Source organism: Aythya fuligula, chromosome 1, assembly GCF_009819795.1.
Source record: "Aythya fuligula isolate bAytFul2 chromosome 1, bAytFul2.pri, whole genome shotgun sequence".
Lineage (NCBI taxonomy): Eukaryota > Metazoa > Chordata > Aves > Anseriformes > Anatidae > Aythya > Aythya fuligula.
The window spans coordinates 36,081,276-36,102,864 of NC_045559.1; the positions used below are offsets into that span (position 1 = coordinate 36,081,276).

Sequence of the window (21,589 nt, forward strand, 5' to 3'; positions counted from 1 at the left end):
AGTTCTGTGTGGAAATGCCTTTAACTTCTTGTTTTTATGAAGCAACCAACCCAGAATCCATAAACCTTGCTGTAGGATACTTGGCTCACACTGTGTGAGTAGGTCAGGAAGTCAGTGGTTGGGGAGAGCAGCTTGAAGCTGCTTAAACATCTTACACACTGACCGTGAACCAGTTCCTGTGCTGCTTGGACCTTGTTTTGCTAACTTCGTGGGAAGCTGCATTCATTTTTCTCTTCCTCCAGGATTAATTTCCAAACAGGTTCGTGAGCCGAGTTTCCCTCACCAAGGGACTGAGTAGATGTGGGGAGCTGGGTGAGAGGTGAGACCTCATGCAGTATCTTGCTCCCCTTCCCTTTAACCATTTTTCCTTAAGAGCAGCAAGTTGTGGGGTTGTGTCACACCGCCTAGGAAAACTTTACGCTCTTGTTTGACCAAGTCTGGGTGATAACGCTGTAGTGCTTGCTCCACAAAGCAAATAAGAGCTGTTAAGAGCATGGTGTGATGTGAGTCAGGGGCTGTGTGTGTAAAACCGGTTCCTTCAACCCCTCACTTGGGTCAGTGTGGCTTTTGGGGAGGCTGTAAGATCAGGGAACCTCAAGTCTGCAGGCATTCTCTTTCTTCTGAGAAGTCCCGGTGGAGAGTGAGTCCTTTCCAGAAGTGACTTGCAGTGCACACCTCAATTGACACTCTAATGCTATACCTAAGGGATCCATCGAAGCACTTGTCATCTCACCATGTCAGACAGAGACCTCATAGCAAAATTAACCTAGCAGTTGGTAACATACTGAAAATAACAGGAAATCTGTCTTTTTATTTTAAAGCACAAACAAGCACAAACTGAGGTAAAGCTACCACGCAGTGTTTTCCATGTATTCAGATTCACTTTTGCCCCTGCGATTGGCAGCTAATCAGAGAGAAATCGTGTTTCCTTGTTGAAATCTAACCACTCACTGCTCAGTACCCAGGAAATGTGTATTAGCAGGTAATCTACTCTATGCAGAAGTCACTTGTAGGCACACAGAATTTGTCTGGCAAAGCTAGCTTAAGTATGTTTTGTGAAGTGTGAAATACACCCTAGCATCAAACTAATGGAGGTTTTGTTTCAGCATTGTTGCAGGCACACCATGTCATTAAATACAGCAGCCAGATTTTAAGGATTAACTTTTAAATTCAGGGTTCTTTTAGACTTTGCTGTGCAAATAATGTGCAGTTGTTACTGGTTTGTCTTTTATAGAAGGGATTAAAGGATTTTTTTCTTTAGTGTAACTGACAGCTCTCTGTGGTCTTGTGCCTTCCGAGGAAGTTCATGACAATGCAAGCACTTGACACCTAGGAAAATCAGGCTCCGTATCCTTTAAGTTCAGAAAAGTCTTTTCATATTCTGACCTGTTGAAGGTGATATTAGAATAAAAGGTTATTTGAAAAAAGCGTTTGAGGTCTGTAAGCCTCAAATTTATTACTCTGTGTAGCTTATTCTTTTAAAAACGCTTCCTAAAATGGCCCAGCTATTGTGACAGGTACTTTCAAGCAAAATAGACTTGACAGCAGTGCTTTCCTCTAAACATGTTTCACACATAGCAATAGAAACAACCTCACTTTTGACTTGTCCTTTAATTTGAAGTTCCTCAGTGACACCTGATGGCTTCCTCGAGGCATTTAGCAGGCACAGTATGTGCAGTCTAGAAGTGGCGGCTGCCTCCAGATATGTGAGGATATTGGGTGAATTAAAGCACACCTTTGTAGGAAAAGGGTCTGCCTTCCATTCCCTTCTTGCCATGCATTTCAAATCGCTCCAGATTTTTAACTACAGAAGAGCGAAGTGCTTCTTTATTCCTTGGCTTTCACCAAGTGGGGAGAGACACGCTCAGCTCTGTCTTTGTTAGTTAGCATCAACCAACTTTGCTGTTTTTTCTGGTACCCAAGTCACCAAGCTTTACTGCCTCTGGTTTTCTTTTGGCTTAGACTATTGTATGACCAAGAAAGCTCTACAGCTTGACCTGCCAGTCTGCTGACTTGTTGCAGGCAGCTTTTATTTTATCTCTATTTCCTCTTTTGCTCCTTATGCGGTGTGAATGGTATCTCTAAGGAACGGAGGGTTGAAGTGCTGTTTTCGCAGGCTGCTGTACCTCACCTGCTCTCAGCGTGCCCCACGAAGGGGCAGGAAGGCAGCAGCTGCTGGAGGGAGATCAAAGGATCTGAACCAGACGGCGGGGCAAGCTGCAAGCAAAGGCAGAGCCCTCCCTGCCATGGGGCTGGGCTCTGGAGAGCTGCAGCTCAGAGGTGTAGTGCTCCGTTTCTTTGCCTTCAGCTGCGGGACTCCTTTTTCCAGCGGGGCTCCCCTGGGCTCGGTGCTGGTGCCCTGACTCAGCCTGGGCTGGGTGCCTGTCTGCAGCTCCCCCTTTCATCTCCTCCCTGCTTGCTTACTGCCTCTCCATGATCTCCGGCACCTCCCGCAGCCACTCCTTTCCCCTGGCAGATAACAGCAGCCCAGGCGCTCCCCGTGCTGTTCCTGGCAGGTAGTCGCTGCCCGGGGTACTCCCTGTAGCTGCTTCCTTCCCCCCAAACACCATTGTTTGCATCTCACTCCCTGTGGGACAGGTCAGATGATCATCTGCACTTTCTAACCCAAGGTATTTTGGGGACAGCCAGCCAATTTACGGGCAGGGAGTCTGCATAGGAGGCCGCTGGTTTTGGTAGCTGGGGGAATTGCAGGACCCTCTGTTCACGTCCTGTGCTGGTGCAGCCACACTGCAGGCTGAGCACCTGCACTTGGGCTTCCCACCTGCCACAGATCTGCCCTTAGGAGGCAGGCGAAGAGCCGACTGATTGCTCTGTGGGTGGCTGGGAGATGGCCTTCACAGCCCTGCTGGTAAAGCAAAATGTGCCGGGAGAAGCCTCTCCCGTGGGAGCAGGCTGTCTCCTGCTCTAGGAGGAGGAGATGTGTAGAAACTCCCCGTGTCATTCCACAGGTGCTGTCCCTTGGGTGGTGGCAGGGTTTTGCTTTGTGCCAGCGGGATGCCCTGCCTCTCTGACCCGCTGGCAGCTGCCCGGGGCTGCGATGTCCTCGTGCACGATCCCCTTTTTACTTCACTGCAGTTCAGGAAAATTCAATGTTCCCTCCTCTCCCCGCGCGTGCCTCAGCCCAAGGGTTTTCTGTGGGAAAATAGCAACATCAGGGCAATGGCAGAACTTGCAAAGTGCTGAGAAACGCTTGCTGGCTCTGCAAGATAGAGGAGGACACGTTTCTTCCATTGTATCTAATTCCCCGGGATGTGGCTGTGTTCGTGCTGCTCAAGGCAGAATTCCCTGAATCGTACAAGAGAGGCCAGCGAGAGGAGTAGCAGCGTGCCTTGGGGGATCGTATGGTTTAAAATACATCTCGACTATAAATTGCAACAGATGGCAGTGGGACGCTTTGAGGTGGAATTTTATTCCAATAGGCCTTTCAAACAACTTTTTTTTTTTTTTTCCCCTCCAGCTTCCTCATCAATGCAAGCTTCTGGAAAAAAATGTGAAAATGACAAAGGAAGCTGAACTTTTTTTTTTTTGTTGGGTTGGTTTGCAGCTTCAAATGAAAGGTCATAGGAACTTCAGCTCTGTGGTGCCAGATGTAGGGTTTGCCTCTGCCAGTACTGCTCTGTTTTGTTACCCAGGCTAGAGAAGTGTTGTAAATGGCGAGTGTGCAAGTGGGGTTTTTACGGAGTCTGTGTGTTTATAGCTTGTGCAGTGCATGTTGTAGGATCTGCATTCCCTTCTCTCATTAGTGTTCATTTCAGTGAGGAAGAGATCTGTATTGCAAGGGGTTTAACTCTGCTGGTTAGCTGCAGGCTGTATGTTTGAGGAATTGTCTGAGGGTTGCCCCACAAGCCAGGTTTGGGTCCTCCGAGTGCCCAGGAGCACAGAAGCTGTCCTGTGGGTTTCCAGCCAGCGATCTTTCATCTGCTCAGGAAGGGCGTCCTGTGCCGCTGGGTTCTCCGCAGTATCTCCTTACCCCATGAAACTTGAATGCGGTCTTGAACTCTTGACCAGACACCTTATCTGCTCGTGCTTTTATTATCCTTTTAAGTGGTGGTGTTTCTTGTTTGTTTGTTTTTGAATATCCCTTGCAGCAAGATGGATGGCAGTTCAACCAATTTTTCTTTGAGGTCATTCTTTATTTGGTCTCTCTTCTTGGATAAGGTCATACATTATCATAGACTTAACTTCCTACATTTCTCTTTGTTCTGTTCTGTGTGTTCAGACAGAAATGATGCCTTCAATTATTTTTTGTTCTTTACAGAAGGCTGCTAATGCTTGCTGCAGTTGAATGGCAGGTTTTAAGAAATATGAATTTGTCCTCCTTGAAGGCTTTGAACAGAAGTGGTGATTCTTGCTTTTCATTTTGCCCTGGCCTCATAGATTCATCCTCATGTTCCACAAGCGTGTAGGATTTGCAGATCTCTCTTGACCTGTCAGAATGAAAGCCAGCTGGAATAATTTCATATCTGCCTCTTGGGTTGAAACGAGATCTGGCTTCTGTGAAGGTTGTCATGTTACTTGGAGTGCCCGCCTTTCTTTGAGACAGTCACGGTCTCGTTGGCCATTTTTTTTGTGTGTGTCTCAAACTAAGACCTCTGAGCTGTTACCCTCTAAAATATCTTCCACAGGCGTGGTGGATTTGCCCAACTTTCCCCAGACAGGGCCTGAGAAAACTTGTGCTGCTGCCTTCCCTGCAGCCCTTCTAGCAGAGCTCTGAAACAAGCTGGGGGGCTTTTTCACAGTAAAATACGACTTCAGATTCAGGGCTTGTACCTGAAAGTCATTGATGAAGCTTGAACAGGAGAGGGGCGAGTGGCCAAGTCTAGCTAAACTTGGTGCATCTCCCATCGTGTCTGCTGGCTGAAGGATGGCGTGCTGAAAAACAGAGGAAGGCATCAGCAAGGATAAGGAAGCGATTACTAAATGTTTCATCAGAAATAACTGCGTGAGTAATAACCAAGACATATATTGCAAAGCAAGAAAACGTTTCAAGACATTTTGTGAGGAAAAGCTAAATAAACTCCTTCTCCCAAGAGAGGCGCTCTCGAAAGAGTTGTTTAAAACAGTTTGGTCTGCTGCAGTCTATTCTGGGGGGGCAGCAAGAAAATATGATCTCTGTGTGCAATGTTTCATCTGTTGCTGCGGTTATTTTTTCATTCAAGCCCAAACTCCCACGTCTTTTAGTTTATCATAGATCGTTAGAGAATAAATAGTCGTTTAGAGGAATTCTTGGTGAGGTATGAGATACATATATATATGCCAGGGCTTAGTCATGTACAGTCAAGTACAACTGTTCTCAGTGTCCTTAAGTGCACAGTTTCATCATAGTCTTCATAGTTTTTTGACAAATCCTAGCTCCGTGGCACTCTTACCCTGGATTGGACGTTCTAGGTAATAAAATAATTCTTAGCATAAATGACCACATTAAAGCATGTTTGTTTATTTTTAAAAACACGGGATAACTAAGTCAAGTTGTCACTGGCTTGGAAAAGCCAGAGTTATTCCTCCTCCTTGTCTCTTTGAGTTAGGTTACAGTTCTTAATTACGTTACTGCTTGCCAGCATCCCTCCCACAGGCTCCTTCCCTCATCCAGGATGCAGGGTGTGTGGTGCTGATCTTGATGAGCCTTTCCCCTTCTCCTTATTGTGGAAAAGGTGGCATGCGGCCATAAATTTCCTGCAAAGCACTCAAAGCTTGCTTTAAAAGAATCAATCATTTCAACATGGATTTTTTTATTATTTTGGTATTTTACAAACGTTTGTCAACATGTCTTCCAATAATAATACATTAACAGTTCCTTCCCATCTGCAAATGCACTGCCACTCGTGGTTCTGGCTTTAGGATGTCCATTTGGTGGTAGGGTTGAAGTGTGTGATTCCTGGCCTTTCCTCCCAGCTCGGTGCAGATCTGTCTGGTCAGCCCAGCCGTGGTTCAGGACCCACTGTGCCTGATGCAGCGATGGGTTTCCCTTCCCATCTCGGGAGGTGAAGCATAGGGAACGTGTGAGTACCCCTGCAAAGCCAAAAGCAAGGTCTGTCTAGACCAGCATCATGTCTGGCAATTGCTAACAGTAGATGCCAGGGGAAGAGTAGAAAAATAGGACACATACATGGTAATGGTTTGCCAGAACATCAGTCCAGCTTGTGGTGATTCGCAGTCTAGCTTATCTTCTGTGAGTTACCCACTTGCTTCTGAACCTGTGCAAACTTGCAGCACCCCTAGCGTTCTGTGCCATGGGATCCCACAGGTTAACTGTGTTACACACTAAAAGCACCCCATCTCTCTGTGCTTTTTGTCTGCCTCTTGCTAACATCGCTGCATAGGATTCAGCTCTGAGCTGAAACACCTACAGGCAGGTGTGTGAGTGCATCTCAGCAGCACTGCTGCCAGAGGAGCTTGGAGGAAGGCAGCTCAGCACCAAGTCAACTTGGGTGAGAGATGGCTCCTCCTGCCCACTGCATCAGCTCAGATGGAAATGAAACATTTTGGGTGTTTGGATACAGATCTGTGCACTCCCCCCATTTTGTTCCCTCCTCTGTATAGGGAAAAATGTCTTCTATTTCTGATCTGGTACTTTCTGACTCAGGTCATAAGTCAGCTCCCCTAAAAGGAGAGAACCTGCCATTAGCAATCATCTGTGACTATTTTTCTGCTTAAAACTCCATTTCTGGCCAGAGATGGGATCCCCTTCTGCTGAGCAGTATTTATCCGAGAGGTTCCTGCCTCCTTCTCTGGACTGCTTCCAGTTTCTGCAGTAAGGGACCTTGCAGACCGGGCTTTATTCCCAACCTCACAGTCGCAGTTGCTTAATGAAAATACTGCCACAAAATGCTTAAAATGCCTGTGTTCGCAAGTGCGTGAGGAAAACAGCATTATGTGGAGCGTGAAGAAAAACAATGCTGTTTTGCTCAATACCGTAAATGAATAAGCTTATTCTGAGGTTTTGTGTGGCTGTTAATGAAAACAAGCATAGCAATGCTGCTCAGAAAGATCTGTGTGTTTACTGAATTATTTAAACAGTAGGAGGTCCTCGAATTAAGCAACCCTTACAAACCACTGCCGTACACATCTCCATCAGGATACAGCCCGGAGTTTTGTGCCTGCGCTACCTTTCCCCACTGTTTCCCTGTCATCCTTCTGGACTCCGCAGCTCTCCCTTGTTGGTCACAGCTGCTCCAGAGACACTCAGCTGAATTTATGTTGCGGACAAAACAGCCTTTTCCTGCAGCTTTCCCCTCCGCTGTGACTGAGCAGCCTTGGCTGGAGTTTTGAGAGGGAGAAAACGTATTAATATGCAGTATCGTGAACCTTGGCTCAGGCATTTAGCATTGATCGAAGTTACAATCAATTGAGAAATGTCTGCTACAATTCTAGTCAATGTGTGTTGGTGCACTTGGCTTCATTCATAGAGGTAGCGGTTTGTGATTTTTAAATAATCTCTTCTCAAATCACTGTTACAGCTCACATCCAAGTGTCAAATTTGCATCTGTCCACAGAAAGCATCTTCTGTAGCTTTCCGTAGCCCTATTTATAATGCAGTGTACCTAAACCCATCACTTAGTGGTCATGTTCAAATTCATGGTAAAGGTGATAGCCTGCTCTTGCTCAGCACTTCACTCTCCAAGCATGTAATTAAAGACTGCCAGATTAGACGCTGCTCCTCGTGCCTACGTGTGTGTTCATGGCAAAAATTGAAATGGTCTTCATTCCTGATTTGAGTGCAGGAGTGAAAAAGACTGACTTTCCCCATCATCCAGCTGCAGAGAAAGTAAATTAGAGGCCTCTGAAGGGGCCAGGTGTCCCTTGGCAGCATTGTGATGGCTCTTGTTTCTAATAAGCAAGCTGCAGTTTCTAAGTCTGTCTGGGTGGGGGGAGGAGAGTTGTGTTCTGCTGTTTATAAACCTAAATGAGGATGGTTGTGCTCTCTCAGCTCCTCTTTGTAATGTTACTTTATAGTATTCAATCTTCCTACAGCGGATTTTTTCAGTGCTTTTTGTGCTCCAGAGCTACCAGGATCACGCAGTGATTTCAGCTGCTTGGATGAAGACGCAGCTAACAGCGAGGTGCTGGACGTGGTCAGACATCACGTTTTGCAAACAGCTGTTGTGGTGGAAGGCAGCCGTGGCCCTTCTGCAGGAGCAGTTTTTCCGCCCTGAAGCAGGCAGATCTGGAAGATCTCACGATGGTAGAAAAGTTGATGTGAAAATCTGGAATCCTATCGCCAGCATTCCTGATAATTCGGTGTTTCAAAACATCCTCCTAAGCAGATATGTGGCACTTAATGTAAACCGAAGCGCAGGAATGCTGAGATTACGGTTGCAGAGATAGTGTTTCTGTGCTGTGTGTAACGTTTCAGAAGGGGTTTGCTAAGCCTGCTATGTACAGCTGATTTGCAAAACATTCCCAGGAATCTCCAGTTGTGCTGACATTACCCTCAACCAGCAGGGACTTGCAGAAAGGTTGCAGGGAGGGTAGGAGCACTGGCTGGGAGGAATCCTGATAAGCATTTGATGACCGCAGCCCGTGGCCAGGAGGGCTGGTACACCAGCACCTGTGGGAGGACAGCCTCTGCCCCACCCTGGAGGTTGCAGAGCACACCTCCACTCGGAGCTGGCAGCTGGCCGCTTACCTATCACCAATATTATGTATTACTAGCACGTAATAAAAGAATCCACTTCTGCGGTGACAAGCAGTCTGTTACCAATGCGATTGCAAAGTCTGAGCTAACAAAAATGACGGTGTGACTCCTTCCCCAGCTCACACGCACAGGAATTCCCCTCAAAGCGTTTCAAAATCATCTGGGGTGCGGGTGCCCTGCGTGGGCAGGGAGAGCAAAGAGCCATCGTCAATGGACGCCTGGGATGTCCTGAGCAGACAAGGAGTGTAGCTCCATGGTTGGTTCGGTTCTGTAGGGAAAGGTGAGCCTCTCTTGTCTAGACATATCCTTCGTGGCTCCGGGTGCTCTGGGAGGCCATGGCCCTGGAGCAGGCCCTGCTGGGCACCACCACAACCACTCACGGCACCGTGAGTCCGTGGGAGGGAGGCTGGGAGCAGGTGTGCTTCATTTCGAGTATAATTATGTGGCTGTGTAAAGCTGCTTGGGAGTACGAGGCTCCTTGTAGCACCAGCAGTGTCAGGATGGAGCTTGTGTTGAGCAACGTCTTTCCTTAGGATGGGAGCAGCTTCTTATGGCTTACTAGAAAAGTGACATTTCCTGGTCTGGTAAAGCCTGTAGTATGTTTGGGGCTCCTGTTAATTTTCCAATAAGTTAAATTACGAAGATGTACTGCATTGAGAAATGGCATACAAAATGTGGCTTACTGAAGCAAAACCAGGAGGTGTGGTGGCACTGTGAGTTGTACTCCCCACAGCGTTATCTTTCCTTAGGATCGCTTGCATCCTTTGTAGTTTGCTTGTTTATATTACCTCTGCTCTTTTTCTGAAATGCTGATTTTATAATAGTACAGCCAGCTGTGGCTGGCTTCTTCCCACTTCACTTCATAAAAAACATTTGATTAAAAGCACGTAATAAACTCCCTTTAAAGTCCCACTGTTTCCACACTTTGATGTTGGCATATTATTTTTTTTTTTTTTTTTAAAACAACAAAACACAAACATGTCTTTCCTGTGTGCACACATGTGCTTCTGTGTGTGTCACCTTGGGATGTTTATGGAGCCTGTGTAAGTGACTACACTTATTTCATTACTAACAAATAATCCTAATAAAGTACGATTGCATGAAAATCTACTGATTTCATTAGCGCTTAAGAATGAATGCTCCTAATAGTCAAGGAACGGGTTCTGCCATATTGAGAGAACTTTCTTAGGCCCAAGGGTGCCCTGTAATTTATGTGTAAATGGGCGACTTTTTGCTACGTTACTGTAACTTACAGCATTCGTAATACAGCTCACTGAGATGGAAATCATTGTTTGGATAATAAATGAGTGCCTTTTTAAAGCAAAACCAAAATAAAACCAAAAAAAAAAAAAAAGAGCAGCCAATGCTACCTGAATACTTGGTACTGTTCTGCTGTCTCCAGCAGGCAGGTCGGTGCCCTGCTCCATATGTTTGTAATATGGTATTTATTGCCTGGCCAAGATGCTGGGTAGAAAACGACAACATGTTCCTTTCCCCACATGTGATTAGGCGTTATGGAAGAGTTTTTATGTGAATCGATCACCTTTGCTAATTTGAAGAGTTTCTGCAGTCAGGTTATGCAAGGGAGCTGCTGGTAGAAACCTGATGAATTTCAGTCTTCTGGCCAAACTGAACAAGTTTGGAACAGAAGGAAAAAAATAAATATATTTTTTAAAATTGTTACAGGTTTGGTGTGGGTGCGTAAGGCTGAAGTCCCTCACACATAGCAGGTCTGCAGTTGTACGGGCCTTGTTACCAGGCCTATGTTACACAGTCCCAGTAGGAGAATCAGTACAAACCCACTGGTCTGATTACAGGCCCAACGCTTCTGTCTGTGTCAGAAGTTACAGATATGTTCTTGTTTTTTTCCAACTTTGAAGAGATTCCCCTTAACTATTTGTTTTTGATCTACACATGTGTATTTATAATGTCTTTAAGAAAGGCATTCTTTGGTTACTTAACAAAGATTTTTAGGTTAGGACAATATTTTCTGTTAGAGTACAGGAAATGTTAACGGCAGTGTTTCAGGGACTTTTAATAAAAATTCATTTGTGGTTTTGCTTTGTAGAATTTGTTGTTAATCTAAATGATCTTTGATTCTACTGTCCTCAGCTTATCCTGTGCCTGTGTGGTGACACAGGTGGTGACCTGTGCTTTTCAGTGTGCCCTGCCTTCTGAGGGTGTTTGTTGGGGTTGTGGTGGGTCCCGACTCTCCCTGTTCTCTTTAACATTGACAAGTATGTTTTTTTATGGAAAAAAAAATCTAGTAGACTCTCTTCTCCCTCCACCTGAAATGGGTATCAATGCTAACAGATCTCACGTCTTCATGAGCTTCGTGATTACATTTCCTGAAACAGCAGTTGAGGCTAAGGAAAGGTGGAGTAACAGCAGCGTTTCCTTGTGCCTGTAACATCCTGCCCATAAAAGCAGGGAAATAGCTGTTTGGAAAGAAAAAAAGAACAACTTCTGAACTTTGTTGTAAAATCAACACATTCTCCCATATGCTGCTTAAGAACAAAGCCTGTAAGTTTTTTCCCCTTCTCTGGTTTCCTGGTGGCCATTCTCCAGCATGGCAAAATAACTTGTGTTTGGAGTCGGGCCATGCAGTCAGGTTGTAAGCCAGCAAGCCCTTTTCTCCAGGGCAGGCTTAGTGCAGTTCTCCTGACCTTTCCTCAGAAGAACAGTTTTGTTTATCCAGCTTTTCCAGTGGGATACTCATTAACCATGTTTTAAGGCCTTCTGTTCACACCTCCCATGAAAGCCTACTCGTTGTGACCTCCTACTCCTTACTTCTTCTTGCCCTGTGATTCTCTTCACTGCAGACCTGAGCAGTGGTTGTTTGCATAGACTGTAACCTTTTTCTTGCCTTGCTACAAGAACCAAGATTACAAAACCACTTTCCCATACTAATTCTTTTTAGATTGTCCCAGCGTGGATTTCTAAAAATTGAGGCATCCGGGTTCATTTGTGTCCCGGATTTATTTGCGTGTGTATTGTGGAGAAACAAGTTCATACTGAAACTAGGCAGTTGGCTCCTATTCTGCAAGTGTATTTTTGCAGAAAGGGCTGAGTCAGATAAGGTTGTGGCAGGTTTCCATTTTTGTAATGGTAGTAGTGTTTTTTGTCTTTCTCCTTAGAGAACATATGAGTTGTGAAGAAATGTGTCCTTTTTTCAGTCCCACTCTGCTCACAACTGAAGTGTTGGGTAGCCTGTTTAAATGTGCATATGAGTAATAAAAATAGGGTGTAAAAACGTGGGATTAAATCCCCTCAGAAAGCAGATTATCATTACCATACTGATGAGGTTATTCAAGGCATAATCTCACTGCATAAATTGCTGTTTCCTCACAGTGCAGCAATCTGAGGATCGGGTGCCACCTTAGCAATGTGAGCTTGAGATCAGTGGGACACTGTGACACTCGTGGTGTGGGGTGGAATGGCTGGGGTCCAGACACCTCCTGCCTTTACCTACTTCTCAGCTGAGCCCTGTGACTGCATTCATCATCTGCAAGATGAAAATAAGTTAAACCAGGGAGCTGCAGCAATGTAAAAGACTGCGTCGAGCCCTTTCTTTCTTTTCTTTTCCTTCTTGCTGGAACTGCAGTCGAACCTGAGCTCTGAAGCTTCAGTGAGTTCAAGCTGGAACTTGAGTCAAATTGAACCCAGGTGGGGAAAAGAACCAAAAACAATCTTTTTGTTGCTGCCTTGAGATAGATAGATCATTGACTAGAGGGATGTTTTTATTTTTGCTTCCTCCCAGCATTTGATATCATAAGGCTGGTGATGTTAAGGACGTAAAATCCTATCATTAAGGTTAATGTAAGTTGCAGCATAATAGTACATGGTGGTGGTGTTGAGATGGTCGCCTGCTTTACCTCACCCCCCTTTTTTTTTTCTTGAAATACTGAATTGAATTTTTGCCAGATGATACCTGGCAGCAGTAGGTGAAGCTAATGGTTGTGCTGTGCTTCTTCAGAAATGTCTTTTGGCTACTATCCTATTTTTAATAAAACAAGAGGCTGTACAGAAGGGTGCAGTCACTACACCATTAGTGGTTAATGAAGTATGCCAGGTGATCTAAATTTTCTGGAGTGTAAAGGGAGAAAAATCCTTCACACAGGCTAGTCTGCAGAGATGTCGCCTTTTGTCTGCTTTTTGTGAAATACCTCATTTGGATGCCTCTTTGAAGAGACTAGTAGCTTCTTTGAAGAGACTCCCTTTTAATATTTCTGTGGAAATTGTGTAGACAGTTAATCACACAAGGTACAGTGAGAAAGCTACTATTGGAGTAAAGATATTTCCCATGTGCTATTTAATGAAAACTCTCTGTTAAAAAAAAGAGCTGCAGTCACTGAAAACTTTATCAGGCGTGGGGTTAGTTTTTGTCTCTTACCATCTGATGTGCAGATATAAAGCACCAGTTACGTAGGTTGACTGTAAATGCATGTGAAGGCCTCATCATAATCATATTCAACATACTAAGAAGATGCTTTAGCTTTTTAGTGGCCTACAGGATGTATACTTTAATAAAGACAACAGTGATTGCTTGCCCCTAGATTATTGTGGGATTTTGAGGCCTTTAGAATGAGGACTTCAGTTGTGCTTCCTGAGTTTTGTGGGGTTTCTTAAGAAGTGCATGTGGTAGGAGAGGGCTTTTTCTGTTCAGAAAAGCTTCAAATATGAGATCAGCAGCAGATGAGCCAAGAGAGACCCAGTAGCTTCTTCATTTTTTTAGGGAGCTGTACTCAGCGAGGAGCTCACCCTCACGGTCAGCATGTGCCTGAGAAGACCACAGGTCTGCTTGAACAGCACTGTTTTCATTGCAGCGGCCTTGGTCAGGGAAAGCCGTCTGTCAGGGTTGTGCTATATCAGAAGAGGCAATGTATTGCATCATGCTTCCTAGGTCAAAGTGACTACTGCGCCCTTTATAAGAGCTTGTGTTATTTTTCTTTCAAGTAGGAGAAATCCAAACAGAAGTGATGGGCTTGTTGGGAACATGGCCATGTGCAGACTCTCCATTTCTAACCCGAGCCCTGAAGCTGGGCCTAGGTAGGAAGCTGTTACTTTTTCTTGACACAGTCAGGCTTTGTCAGATGGCTTAAAAAATAATCTGATGACCCAGTCTGTGAACTACCCAGCCAAACCTGGGAGGGGATTGCTTCTCTGAAGGTAAAATGGCACAAAAGCCTGGCCCAGCACCCAGCTCCTGCTCAGAGGAGGCTGATGGCCCAACAGGCCTCAGACTGGAGACTGGGCATGGGGAGAAGATGGCAGATCTCCATCAGGCTGGATCTTCCCCCACAGTACTTCCCCAGGAGCTGCTGGTTGTTCTCCAGTGCCAGTTTTGATGTACAATGTAGATAGGTGCATTTGAAAACCGGGGGGGTGTCATTGCAAACCTTTTCCTGCCTCCTGTTGGATAGATCCTGCTGGACTTCCTTTCGGGTTCACATGCAGATGCTGTGGGGTAATGACCCAGGGTCCTAATGTTACCTCATTGCCTGATTGCTAGCTGGATGAATAGCTCAGCTTTCAGACAATACTTAACCTTCTTTTCAAGATACACTAATTAGACTTCTATGCAGTATCTTGTATAAGCTCGTTTCCTAACTGCCTGCTGAAAGCTAGATTTTGTTGTACAGGTCTCAGAGAGGCTGGCAATCCATTTTACTTCATTAAACTCCTTAACTGCTTAAATAGTCAGCAATCAACTCACACGCTTTCTGTAGAGAAGACCCGAAGGAAGGAGGTTATTTGATGTTTCTTGCATCTAATTTTAATAGATGTAATTTGCAGAATTGAAGCAGCTGTGAAATGTTACTTAACTCGTGTAATGTATTGCTTTTAAAATGTGTCATAATATGAGAAAAAGAGTGCAAATCTGCATAAAACCTGCTGTGTCTTTGTGGATAGACTTTAATGCCAGCCGTTGGAGACTATTCTTCATACAGTTGGTTTTCACTCTAAACAAATGACCGCCTTTTAAAAACTGGGTTGCGTGCCAGTAGTTAAAGTACAGCCATATAGGGTATGGCAGGCTTTGTAAGTAGAGGTTTTCAGAGGTGAGGTCATGATAAACTTAAATGAAACTTCAGTAATGTTAAAGTCACCAACAAATAGATTTCTTTTGCTGTCCTTTCTTTCACGATGCCTGAATGTTAACTGTGTTTATATTGCCCCTGTTTAAAGGAAAATAATTTGTTAAAATGAATAAAAGGAAGTTAGTTAAAGTTCTTGTTTTCTTTCTCTGCTGATTAAGTGTTCGCCATATAAACATATAAATGTTTACATCAGAGAGGTCAGGCAGGAAAGATAATGCTTTGCTTTACCCTTTCATTAGCATGCCAACCCACATAGTGTGGTGGTACTTGGGGAAAAACTGGAAGCAGTGGGAAAGTAACAAGCATTTATTGAGTGGAATGCCTGTACTTTGTAAAATTATGCCAAAACTGTGGTAGTTGCCAGTAGCTCTCTTTGAACATGGTGAAAGTGCCCTGGCAGAGGCACCAAGCTGCATCACAGGTATCTTAGTTAAGGATTTCTGGCAGATCTGTAGTGTTCAGGTTATTAAATAAAGATCACCTATACCTTGGCGCACCTGTCATGAGTTCTGCGTGCAGCTCTGCTCACTGCAGCTCTGCTCACCACATCTCGGGAGAGGCACGGTGGAGCTAGCTGCCCTGCTTAAATGACCGAGAGGTTGGAGCAGCTGTATCAGGAGAGAAGGCTAAGGAGTCTGGGGCACCTCATTTTTGGAGAGAGGGGAAAAAAGTGTATGATTACAGTTTACAAAATCACAAAAATGATGGATAAGCTGATGCGAAACTTGGGTTCACCAGGTCCTATAGTACTAGGATTAAAGGGTACCCAGTATACATAACAGAAGTTTCCTTTTATCTCAGCTGAAGTTCGGTTTAAAGCAGATGACAGTCCTTCACACTACAGTTGTGAATTTCTGGAAGTTGTTGCGCAGGAGGTGCAGAGATGGGCAGCATCGGCAGGTTCACAGAGGGTTTGTGCTTTTGCATAGGCAGCAGGTCCATAAATGGAGACTAAAAGCACTCAGAAGGGAGGTACCCTCTGCATTCCTGCTGCAGCAGTTCTGGATGCCAGCAGAGAGGCTGCAGGAAAGACTCATGTGCTCTCTCGAAATAGCCTTCATTTCTGCTGCCATCGCAGGCGGAATACCAGGCTGGATGGACCCTACACCTGACCCAGGCGGGCGTTTCTGCTGTTGCTGCCTCAGGAAGGCATGGTGCAGGTTGTTCTTACTTGCTCTGTTAGGATAAATTATTTAAGACTCAGGTCAGCAAAGCCTGTGCAAAAAAACAAAAAGTGTTTTGGACTGCTTCCCTGCCCGGTGTGCCACTGAATGGAGGGTGGGAACTGGGTCACACTGAGTGCAGAAAGAAAAAGACACTGAACAGGATACAGAGGTTATTCTGCCTACATCATCCATCCTGTCAGAAAATGCTCCGTTCCCTGCCCCAGAGAACAGTGTCTACCTGTTCAGGAGGACACAAATGTTTCAAGGTGCAACTGCATGAGAAGGTGCTGAGCTTAGAGCTATGTCTGTTTGCTTTTCGTTTGTTTTTTAGTTCCGTGTGGGGTGTTTTGTTTTAATTTGGCTGTTTCCTCCGTGCTTTTCTGGCTGTTGGTGTGTCTGACCATTTGTGGATGGAGAAGACCAGCATCCACCTTGATTCTCAGGCTTCCTCATGAAAGAAGGGCACATCTTCTGAGTATGAATAAGAGAAATTGCTGTTGCTGGCAAAGCTGCTTTGCTCTCAGGAGAGTTAAGATGGGGAAAAAACACAATGTTTGTTTCTAAAACCATGTAATTGCAAGGTTTATTTTCTGTGGGAGTGCTGGCAGGTTGTAGGAAAAGGAGCATTTTTTTCTTGTGAAAGCAGCTATTGAGATAAAAGTAATTTCAGTGTTTTCTTCCCTGTATTCTCTACTAAGCTTCTGTTGTATGATGTATGTTAGTTAAATCATTTATTAAATGTAAACGGGATGTAAATACTATGCATTAGTTTCATTCTTTTATTACTAAAGGAGATGTAAATATACCTTTTCTTTTTAATGTAGATTTGGCTGCATTTCTCATTTGACAAAAAGCTATTGTGCTTTAATTCAGAAATGATTCCTAGCCATGACTTACAGCAAGATCAGTGCATCTTCATCCATTTGGCTGAATCATGGCTCACTATATGTATGGGATTAATATGATGTGTGAGGACAGGGGATAGGGACTGCTATTGCTTAAAAGTTGGCTTGAGCTGCTGCAGGTGTTCAGTTGTTTAGATTTGTGACAAAACTATTGTGATGTTCCCAGGATAGGTTTACCTTTTGTTCATTCTATTTTCCTTCGTCTATCAGGCCAAAAAGTTAAGAGGAACTTGGTTTCCGATTCCTCAGAGGTACTAAACTTCTAGAAATTTTGTAGAAATAGGAGGTTAGATAGAGGAGAATCAGCTTCTTGTATCACCCTATAAATAAATGTCTATAGCAGCAGTTTGGGGAAGCTGTGCATCTGTCTCAAGACAAAGATCCTGAGGAAAAAAGGCTTCAGGGTTTGGGGTATTTTTTTGTTTGTAGAACTGTATCATAGCCTAATTCCATAGCAGCTTTCTAGCTGCTGAGGTTAGAGCTTTCTCTAGGCTTTGGCAGGAACCGTGGGACTTGGACTTTATGAAAGTCCCAGATGTGATGTGATTCTTTCCTGGGACCACAACTTGATTTGCAGTTCATTTTAATTGTAATCTGTGCACTTTTAGTTGTGCTCCTTGAGGATTCGTGCAGAACTGGTCTCTGTAGGCTTTGTGTTGGGTGTAAGTGTAAGAAAGGGAGTGATTCTTCTCCAAACTTCTGTCATGCAATAAATGAGATGTGTGGGGGGTGTGGAGGGGACAAAGAAAAAACACATTTTCTGCCATTTTTGTTGAGAGGAAGCTCAACTCTGAAGAGGCATTGCCTCATGAGTTTTAATGAAAGACCAGCTATTTCCCTTGGGAAAGTGAGAGCACTTGCCTCATTTCCCTCTTGCTGGCAGCTGTTGCTTAGGAATTTCATTCGCGAATGAGCTGCTGCTTTGGTGACCTGAGGAATGGTTTTAATACGAATGTCCATCAGTGTTGTGTGCTGTAAGCATGGGGAAGTACAGCGTGATTTTCCCAGGAAGTTAGCAGCCTGGACTGGTAGTGGTGTTTTGGACCCAAAGACGCCATCCATACGGATTCTGATGTATTCAGCTATCTTCTTGAGATAAGATTTTTATCTTTCACATCTGTGCTGGGCTGAGGAAATACCTGGTAGCCTGAGAAGCAGGGAATGGAAAGAGACCAAGAGCTCTGATGAGGAAAACACACTTCATCGGGCTGGGAGGAGGAAGCGCTGACGACATGGCAGCCATTGCTGAGAGTATCATCTGGCTAAGTGATGGAGGAGCTGCACCTAACTCAGGTTTGGTTTTTGATTTTGACCAGAATAACACGGAAATGTTTGTGCATTGTTTTGTACAGAAGATGCATTTTTTTTTCACACATAAACTGCTCTGCTGATTGCGCTTCCACAGTGATTGATACGCACACAGATCTGTGGCTAGGAAACCCATTGCCAGGCCTAACTTTTGCAGAAGGGCAGTTTCGCAATTCCCAACATTCAGATTTTGCAAGGTGTGCGGACTGGGTGTTTTACAGGGGCCTGGGATGCCCCAGGAGCCATGTCGGGGCTGGCAGAGCGTGCCTGCGGGGCACAGGCTGTGGAGGAAATGGCGGCTGTGTCCTGGGCTGGGTGAGCCGCCAGGCGACACGGCCTGGATTCGGTTCTTGCCAGCCCAGGCAGAACAAGACCAGGCCACACATACTTATCTGTAACATCTAAATCTCACCTCTGAAATGCCTTCTCTCCCCTGAGCTTCATTTGAAATGCTTGAGGTCGAAGGAATTGCTTTCGCAGCAGTCCCACACAGAGCGGGTGTGACTTGAGCCACTTCCCGGCCATTTGGGAACAGCCCAATGTGAGTGTGTTGCGAAGCCTGGTGGAGATGAATTTATTACTGCTGTTGCTCTGCTGTTGTTGGATGCCTCAGGGCCTTCTGCAGGTGGTAGGTTTATCTGCTGAGATAGCAAGGTGGAATTTGATCTGCTGAACCTATGCAGAGATATCAGAAGAGGTTTCCTTGTGGTGTGTCTTGTTATGGTGTGACACGTAAGTGAGGAAGTAAGAGTCCTTGAGTTTGCCAAGTCCTTCCCCACCCACCTATAGGCACACTGGTAAAAGATTTGTTTGTTTTAACTCAAGACGTGGCTAGACAGCTGTGTGGCAACAGCTAAATGCCACAGAGCCACTGGGAACAATTCAGCTCTGTGAAAAACTGCATACCATCTCACCAACATGCTTTACTGGCATGTTGGTTAAGTGTAATTAGGAAAAATTAAAATACACAGGTGCCTCAGATCTGTGTGTGGTATTGGATGATAACCACTGCGCACAGCTGACCCAGTGAATCATAGCGGTCCAAGGCTTTGTGTCCGTGACGGGCTCGGTGAGGTGTGCCTCTGTGGGCTTTCTCCTGATGGCAGCCCTGTGGGGCTTACTAATGTGACTCAGTCCATGTGACAGCAGGGTGATTCTTCGTGTGTGTGGCAGATGAGGAGGTCTCTTTGCTTGGTTCAAGCACATCCACCCCCTCATGCACAGCTGGAGCACCAGAGCTTTTGTTTGGGAGTGGGAGCCTATCTTGAGGCTCATTCATGAAGACCTCGGGCTTAGGTTTCCTGTTGCAATTAAAGGCATGTTTCCTTTTCTGGGACTGATGTCCTCACTGCTCACACTCTCTGGCCTTGATCAAGGGTGGTGGATTGGGGTGAAAGTGATTACTGAAGTAAACAGGGTCTCTGTTTCTTGTGTGTAATGTTTTTTCTTGAAAGGATTTGAGTCTATTCTTTAATGTTTTAATCCCCAGTAGTCTCTTTTTTTTTTTTTTTTTTTTTTGGTATTCAGTCCATAGTTTTGCGTAATGTACATGCTGTTAAGATTAGTTGAGGCACAGACTCTGGTGGCTCAGGAAAATGAGTTACAGCGATGTTTGTTGCCAGTGTACTACAGAGTGAAGTTCTCTCAGCTTTTGCGTAAACAGGGCTTTATATTTTCTGTGTGCTGAATTAAACTTTGCCAAAATCGCCTGGACTTCAGTGTCGATGCAAGGAGCCAGGAACTGCAGTGGCACGTTCAAGCAGGGAATGGTATGCAGCTCCGTGAGGGAACCATGCATCCCCCGGTGCCGCCAGGCACTGTGCGGCCCTGTAGGGAGCCACCCCTGGGGAGACGGGCCCCTCTTTCTCTCCCTGTGTTCCCGTCTGTTTTTATTTATTTTTTATTTTCCCCCTCCATCTCTCTTCTACTTTTGCAACGTAGACAGGTCATTTACTTGCTGTGAGCCTTGGGAGCTTCTCCTGTCTCCATTAAAGGCAATACCTTCTTTGTGTCATCTCCATTTGTAAGTCCTTGCTGACAGATTCAGCCTTTGAAGTTGCCCAGAAATTAATGTGATGATGTTACTGAAACAAAGGTTGAGCTTTAAGCAAAGGAGAGGTGAGGAGCAGTCTGTTTCCTGGTTAGTATTTTCTCATGATGGTGCTGCTGTGAGTGACTGCAGTAATCACAGTGACAGCTCTGACAGGGTGGAGGAGAGATACCTGCTTGAACAATCACCAGTGAAACAATGACAAATACTAAAGATGAGGTGTCCATTATTGGAAACTCAATATCAAAAGTGTTAGGAGATTGGAGAGGTGTGAACTCCACAACATGCTCGTCTGACAGAAGAAGTAGCCTTGGCTGGCATCTATGGTTAGGGGCTCGTCTGCAGCTTCAGAGGCCGGGAACTTTTTGAATTCATCTTTGGGTTTGTGAAAGCAGTCAGACAGATGGTAAAAGCTCTGTTGAGTTTGTGTGCCCAGTCCTGTAAGAATGTGGCCCAATCTTACAACAGTGTTTGAAGACAGCATTGAGAACACCTATACATCCAGACTTTGACTATGAGTCATTGCTTTTGGTACTCATTTTGAGCATTAAAAAAAAAAAAAAGTGTACTTTGATGTCAGAGGAAAAAAAATGAAAACAACAAAAACCACACTTACAAACGGTTTTGTTTTTTATCTACTCATTTGCTCCCAAATTGAACACTACAAAGTGGTCAGAGCCCCTGAGGAGATGAAGAGAGAAGTTGAGATGAAGTTGTATTTGTAATGATTATGGCAGTTTGGGGGAAGGGGAAAGATGACAAATAGAAGGGTAAGAGAGATTAATTTCTCTAGTGGGACTGAAGACTTGGATTCTGAAACCACTTAGTAATTTGCTGTTTTGTAATAGATTAGGTGGGGTTTGGCGACCGTGCAAGATGCTACACATGCTTAGTAAGAGCAGCACTTAAGGAGTGAATAGGAGAGCTGGCTGGCTGTGTTCCTTTTTGCCTCAGTGTCCTGATCTGTGAAATAAAGGTGTGTTCTCCGTGTTTCGCAGGAAATCAGCATTCGAGTCCAGATCAGAATTCAAGGTTTCTGGCTCCCGGCTCTGCACTCAGGCCAAGCCTTTCTTTTTATAGCTATGGGAAAAAAAGTCAGCTCCAGCGTGTCATTTAGTAAAACACCATATAGGAAAAGCAACCCTAAGCCCACAGGAGCTAAAACTAGCCACTTTTAAATTAGGAGATGGAAAGATGTCTTGCACAGTCTTTCCGGGAAACAGCAGCCTTCAGCTCCCCACCAGCTGTGGTCATGGCTGGGGTGGCTCCTGTGTGAATTGTCCTAAAGATGTGGTACGGGGCTGGGCACGGCAGGCAGGGACCTCCTCTCCTAGGATGAGCTCCGGGAGGATGCGCTGCTGAGGACTGACCGTGTTGCTGCTGCCTGGCCCCTCGTTGGTGCC

General features: G+C 45.0%; 1 protein-coding gene across 4 annotated transcripts in view; it reads left to right on the plus strand.

Moving 5' to 3' along the window:
• RASSF3 (Ras association domain family member 3) overlaps positions 1 to 21,589 on the plus strand; it is a 97,783-nt gene that overhangs the window by 70,424 nt on the left and 5,770 nt on the right. The window contains exon 1 of one of the 4 annotated variants that reach the window (XM_032205532.1): positions 15,894 to 15,917. The exons of the other annotated variants lie outside the window; for them this stretch is intronic. Within the exon in view, the coding sequence (XP_032061423.1) occupies positions 15,909 to 15,917 (9 nt within the window). The 5' untranslated portion in view covers positions 15,894 to 15,908. Of the gene's footprint in view, positions 1 to 15,893; positions 15,918 to 21,589 lie in introns of those variants that run through there. 4 annotated transcript variants of the gene reach the window in all.